We start from the raw sequence: 6772 nt of genomic DNA, 5'->3' as shown, positions 1-6772 counted from the left end.
GTTACTCTACACTGCTCAAAACTCGCATTTGAATCGTCAGTGGCAAATTCTTTAAGTATGAAAACGTACTTCCAGTCTGTGAATCAGAACAGCCGGCATTGTAGTCTACTCTCCCAGGATCAGGAAGCAGTCCTCCATAAAATGCGTTGCACACATCTGAATATTTGGGTTGATCTGTTCTGGAACAGTGGAACTTAACCACTGATTTCTAGTCGTGTCCTCTTTTGGAAGGCCAAACAAAGTAGTTTCGCTTTCGCAATGAACCACACAGCGTCTTCATAAAATGGCGGCGGCGGTGGCAGCAACAATAAAGTTACACCTTCTTTCTTTGCGTGAACATTTGGGCGGCGCTATGCAAATCTTCCCACATCGTGACGTAGACATGTGGGGGCATGTTTAAACGAGGCGTTTTAGGAGGGTGTGGACAAGTCTTAACTTCTATAAAGAATATCTCTTTGGGTTTGAGACTTTAGTCTTTGCAACTTTACGGATCTTATCTATTCACGAACAGCTTGTAACACTCCAAATAGAAAGGAAAACTTGAAATCATATCAAATGACCCCTTTAAAACTTAATTTTTGATTAGTAATATGCATTGCTAAGAACTTAATTTGGACAACTTTAAAGGTGATTTTCTCAATATTTTGATTTTTTTTTTTTTGCATCCTCAGATTACAGATTTTCAAATAGTTGTATCTCAGCCAAATATGGTCCTATCCTAACAACCATACATCAATGGAAAGCTTATTTATTCAGTTTTCAGATGATGTATAAATCTCAATTTCGAAAAATTGACCCTTATGGCTGGTTTTGTGGTCCAGGGTCACATATATTGAGAAATGGAGCATAATGTAACATGTATCATAAAAAGATGCACATACTCATGCACAGAGGACTGAAAACATGTTGAATGTCATGATGACAGCACTTGTGTTTTTCCAATCGCCCACGTTCACAAATGCAACTGCCGGTCAGAGCAGAAATCTTAATTTAACTAAATTAATTACTAGTGATTGTAGGAGTCATCTTGGAGAGATTATTGTGGACTTTTTATGATTTATTATATATTATATATTAGGGATGTGCTGTATCACTACCCTGTCGGTTATCAGCTATGTTAGAGGGCTGTTTTTTTTTTTAATCAATATTGATAAATATGAATTGTGCATGTTCGTTTATTTTTTTACATTTATATTACTTTTGCCATCATCTAACACTCACCTAAAGTTAATCTTTAAAAACACAAATACTTTCATAACACTGTTAAAGTGTTGAGGAAATCTCAAAATGAACATTAATTTTCATACTGTACATTTAAAAGCTGTGAGGCCTAGATTCACTTGTAACATTTAAAATAAACAATTTTATATTACATAAAAATTTTATGTTTTATACTTTATAAAACAAAAGACCAAAAAAAAAGTATTTATTTTTTCATTTTCAAGTCATTATTTTTTCAACTCCCTGTTGTGTTACTATAATATCTCTGTACTGCAAATTAATATTTGGTGCATATTTCTACATACAAGATATCTATATACAAGACTCACAGTTTCAGTCCACACTGAAAATCAATGCACAGGCAGATGGGCTCCTGTTGAAACGCAGCTCATTAATGTAGCTCTGATTCAAGAAATCTCCAGCTTTCCACACATTTTAGAGTTTTCCTTCTGCACGGTTGCAACATTGCTGGGAACTGTACAGCTGTCAAATATCAGGTGGATAATGCCGTATAAATATATTCCCTAAGTCACACATCTGCAGTTCTGGAATATGATAGAAGACATGCAGTTCTTCATTTGCCACCATGCCAAAAAATGAATGCTAATGTGCCATGTGTGCAAACGTACACACACACGCACACACACACAGGTTTGATGACACTGACCTTCATCTCCTCTGGGCAAGGTAGACGGTAGACAACCATTTATCTTTTATTCATTCTGCCATTTCTAAGGAAGGAAGCTTTCCTGCCACGGTGGCTTGTCAAATTAGAGGCCATTTTGTGATGTGTGGCACGCTATAGCTGATCAGCACACATACACACAGCAGGCTCAGACACATATATTTATTCATACATCTCAATAAATCACGCACATATTGCAGTTAGTGGTGCAGTCATGTGGAGATGAGCTGTGACTGACTTGACATCTGTCAGTGAATCTAGACTGACAGTCTTTAAAACCAGCTGCTTTTCCTCAACCTCCTTCTTTCTCCATCTCTAGCTTTCATTTCTGATTCTGCCTTTCATTATCCATCTCTTATGCTCCAGAAACAACATCGGTATTCTCACAAGAAGCCATACTGCACCACCTGAGCTACATATAATGACGAAAACATCTCAAATATTGTCAAATGCTTTTTGACAAGCCTTCCCAGCCGTTGTTTCCAGCAACTGTTTCAAGTCCATCCCTAACACCTTTCCAGCACTTTCTCTGACATGATTGCTAGAGTAATGTACAGAGTCTGTCCTCCTCTGCCATGTTTGCATAACATAGAGCATTTTTTTTCTGCAGCCCATTAGCACAGACAGCATTGTAGTTTTTGTCATTTTTTGATCGGCGTAATGATTATCCAAATAAAATAAGAGTTTTTATCATCAAATGTTCTGTCATTAATGTATGTGTTTTGTTCTTTTGATATTAAGGAAAGTCATCTAAAATTAAACATACACTCTAAAAAATGCTGGGTTGTTTCAACCCAACTTTGGGTCATATATGGACTAACCCAGCTGTTGGGTTAATTTTTTTATTAAATTTTTAACCCAAATGTTGGGTTACTCCATATTTGACCCAAAACTGGGTTAAAACAACCCAACATTTTTTAGAGTGTAGCATCGCATGGTTACGTCAGTGGGTGACGGCAAGTTACTGTCTTCATAAATGAATCATTCGTTGAAAAGATTTGTTTAAAATGCTGATTCATTCAGGAATGAAACACTTGACTGTTATTAGTGATTCACTGAATCATTCGTTCAAATGCTGAATCATTCAGAAAGAATTTACCCAACTGTGTATTGTTTGGAGACATGCAACTGTTCTGCTGTGGCTTTGTTTGTAACTAATGGCAATATTGTGTCAAAAATGTAAGTTACTTACAGTAATATTAACTTCATATATATTGAACTGTTGTATGAAATACAGTATATGATGGCCGTTTGTTTTTTTATTTTAATATTAATACAACTGTTGTTCGACCACAGGCAATCACAGGTAATAACAGTCTTGCAGATATTTAAAAAAACAGACTAAACAGTAATTTTATTGAATATTTGTATTATTTATTTATAACCTGGTATCAGTCATCATTGAAACCCTATTTTCTTTAGATAAAAAATAAGTAACATATAATACATTGTGTGTGCGTGTGTGTGTGTGTTTATTTTCTTAAACAATCACTAATAGTCAGATGTATCAAATATGATGCATACAGTAAAACAAAAACATTTATTTCTTTTGATTCTTCTTGTGAGAGCCACAAGATCTGCAAATTCCCAGCATTTATTTACATACCAGATCTGTTAGATTCCTCATATGGCCATTTTTGAAATGGGCTTCATATTGCCACACTATTGATGAATTAGTAATGCTGCAGAACAGCGAATTCATCTCCATATACACTGATCTGACCAGCATTTCTCTCCAACACTTCGCAGATGATAACTGTCATCTGGGAGATTATAAAAAATTGAAGACCGAGATGTTGGACTTACATGCTCAGAGGTACTTGAGCCCCGGTAACCATGGCAGCCACGAGAACGATATGGCAACTAGGAAACATCTGGTGGACATGATGTTCAAGCGTTTTGACGCAGATGGTAATGGAAGAGTTGACAGCAGTGAGCTCTCACAGGTAAGTCCGAACAAGACTTTTACAAAGTCACTCTCTTTCTTTTCTTTCACCCGTTTAATCGACGTTGCAATTAGGTGCTGTTTCTTGACCTTCTTAACATGCATCTGTCATGGTGATTTTATCTTAAAAGGGTCATATGATGTTGCTAAAAAGAACATTATTTTGTGTATTTGGTGTAATGAAATGTGTTTATGTGGTTTAAGGTTCAAAAAACACATAATTTTCCACATACTGTACAATATTGTTTCTCCTCTATGCCTCGCTTTTCTGAAATGCGTCGATTTTTACAAAGCTCATCGTTCTGAAAAGTGAAGTGTGCTTTAATTGGCCAGCTATCCAGTGCATTGTGATTGGCCGAATACCTCAAGCGTGTGACGGAAATGTTATGCCCCTTACCATACTGTGATGCCATGTCAGGCCGGAGCGACGAGACAAAAACAATAAAACCCATTATAAATGAAGCATTTGTTGCATCCAGTGGGGACACAGTTACGGATTATAATGACATATACTGTCTTTGACATATACTGTTGCATCGCGCCACGTAAACATAAAACCATGTCTGCATTTGTGATCGGAGAAATGACAAACAACAAGCGCTACTCTACACTGCTCAGAACTCGCATTTGAATCGTCAGTGGCAAATCCTTTAAATATGAAAACGTACTTACAGTCTGTGAGTCAGAACAGCCGGCATTGTAGTCTACTCTACCAGGATCATGAAACAGTCCTCCATTAAATTTGCTGCACACATCTGAATATTTGGGTTGAGCTGCTCTGGAACAGTGTTGTAAATCCTTCAGGAAGGTTCGAGCTTCCGTAACGCCCCTGTTCCAAGTAGAACGGGTACATTTTCCCAGTGTTATCCAGTCTTACTCATTGGGTAGTGCCATTGCAGCAGTAGCTGGTCCTCTTGTGAAGAAGCCCTGGCCTACACCAAAAAATAGGGGCGCAGGTGGCTTCCACAGGACACTGGAAGGGGCAGTAGCTGTGGCCCTTTGGTAGGATACCAATTTCGTCGGTCCTCCGACGTGACGTCAAGAGTGACCGACTGAAAGGGAACATCTCGGTTACGTATGTAACCCTCGTTCCCTGAAGGAGGGAACGGAGACGTCACGTCCCGTCGCCACAGCTCCTGTACCACCGCTGAGCGGCCGGGTCACCGGCTCGGCTCCTCAGCGAAAAACCTGAATATGCGCTGCACCTGCTGCCTACTTATACTCACGCTGTGATCAGCAGCAGCTGGATGCAATAATCGCATGACAATGTGCATTGGCTCGTTTAGTTTACACCCTCTAAGCGAGATCCCAATTTCGTCGGTCCTCTGACGTGACGTCTCCATTCCCTCCTTCAGGGAACGAGGGTTACATACGTAACAAAGATGTTTCGGTTGCCATTGACTTTTTACAGTATTTTATGGACAAAAATACATTGAAGTAAACCGGAACTGAAACTGTTTGGTTATCAACATATTTCAAAATATCTTCTGTTTTACAGAAGAAAGAAACTTGTACTGGTTTGGAATGAGTAAATAGTGAGTAAATTATGACAGAATTTTAATTTGTGGGTGGACTGTCCCTTTAACATTTTGAGTAATGTCCAATCAGTCATTGTGCAAATGCATGTTGTTTTGTTTACAGTAATACAATATCTGATGCTTGAATCTGATAGATAAAAAGAATGGCTGGGGATTACTTTAACACTTTAGTTTTATTGCATTAATTTGAAAACTGTAAATGAGCAGGCAAGCTTGTCTCTTTTTTAAAATTTCACTCAAAGACTGATCCTAGGTCAGCTGTGCTTTATCTTGTGCTGCAGCAGAAAGATTACACCTGTCCATAGAGATACGGTGCACAGCAAAATGAGCAAAATATGTATTTATTCATATTTCTCGAGAGAAAACTCTGAACGCACTTTCACTCTCAGTTACAGGCGTGAGCCATTTCAATTTCATTGTGCAATATTTTCATGTAATTTGCATATTTCTTCATTCTCAGTGGAAGAAGAATAGATCTCTTTTCATGCATGTCAGATCGAAGACAATGTAAAAAGTGAACATTTTGACTGGCCCTGAATACAAAACCTTGGCCTGTTGACATGAAGTTGACATAGAGAAATGCCTTCCAGCAAATTCAGAACATTCTGTCCTAATAAAGCAATTAAACTCCATAAGTATTCTCCATAAGTATATAGTAAACATACAAATATTTACATATCTTTTATATCATCAAGATATTCGTATCAATGCATTTTTATCATTTTATCAATAAGCGATTTAGATTTTTAGACCCCTTAACCTACCTCCAAACCTAAACCTACCCATTTTACAGCGAATATGCATTTTTATCATTTTATTAATACGCAATTTAGATTTTTGACCCCTTAACCTACCCATTTTATAGCGAATATAAAAGGATATAAAACTCAAATGACCGAAATGTGCAGGAAAATAGCCATTTTAGTAACATAGCATTCAAATATTTTTATAGTCTCTAATCCCACTCCTACTTATAAACCTAAACATTTCTGTACAGTATAAAAAACAAAAAGATAAATGCAATTACAATCATTTATTTATTGCAAAATTGTCAAAAGCAGCACCAAAAGTAATCCAAATGATGCGTTGCACCCGCAGTCCTCTCTGGCAGAATACAGTAGGTTTGTGTGATCCAGAGCAGAATTTATGTTGTTAATCGCAGAAAATATTATCCAGATAATTTTCCCGGTCCACTCCGTGAACACGTGAAGGCGCGCGCGCATCATTCAAACACACCTCACCAGAAACACAGCTTGTTGCAATCTGTGACGAATGCAGGCGAGAGCCAATGAGCGTTCGATTATCCTGCCGTAAAACCTGTCATTTGAAGCGGCAACATTTGAATTTGTAAAGAGTGCGTCAGTCAGCGCGGGCTTTGCTGCT

At 37.8% G+C, this 6772-nt stretch overlaps 1 protein-coding gene across 1 annotated transcript in view; it reads left to right on the top strand.

Moving 5' to 3' along the window:
- LOC107572512 (follistatin-related protein 5-like) overlaps positions 1–3852 on the top strand; it is a gene marked incomplete at its 3' end in the record, with an annotated part of 71510 nt that extends 67658 nt beyond the window's left edge. Inside the window, exon 5 of the mRNA XM_016258930.1 lies at positions 3656–3852. Within this exon, the coding sequence (XP_016114416.1) occupies positions 3656–3852 (197 nt within the window). The remainder of the gene's footprint in view (positions 1–3655) is intronic.
- Positions 3853–6772: the final 2920 nt, after the last annotated feature.

The sequence above is a fragment of the Sinocyclocheilus grahami genome, unplaced genomic scaffold (genome assembly GCF_001515645.1).
Source record: "Sinocyclocheilus grahami isolate Dianchi unplaced genomic scaffold, SAMN03320097.WGS_v1.1 scaffold1765.1, whole genome shotgun sequence".
In the NCBI taxonomy this organism is placed as follows: domain Eukaryota; kingdom Metazoa; phylum Chordata; class Actinopteri; order Cypriniformes; family Cyprinidae; genus Sinocyclocheilus; species Sinocyclocheilus grahami.
Note: the sequence above shows the minus strand (reverse complement) of the source record. Positions and strands in the feature narration are given on the sequence as shown.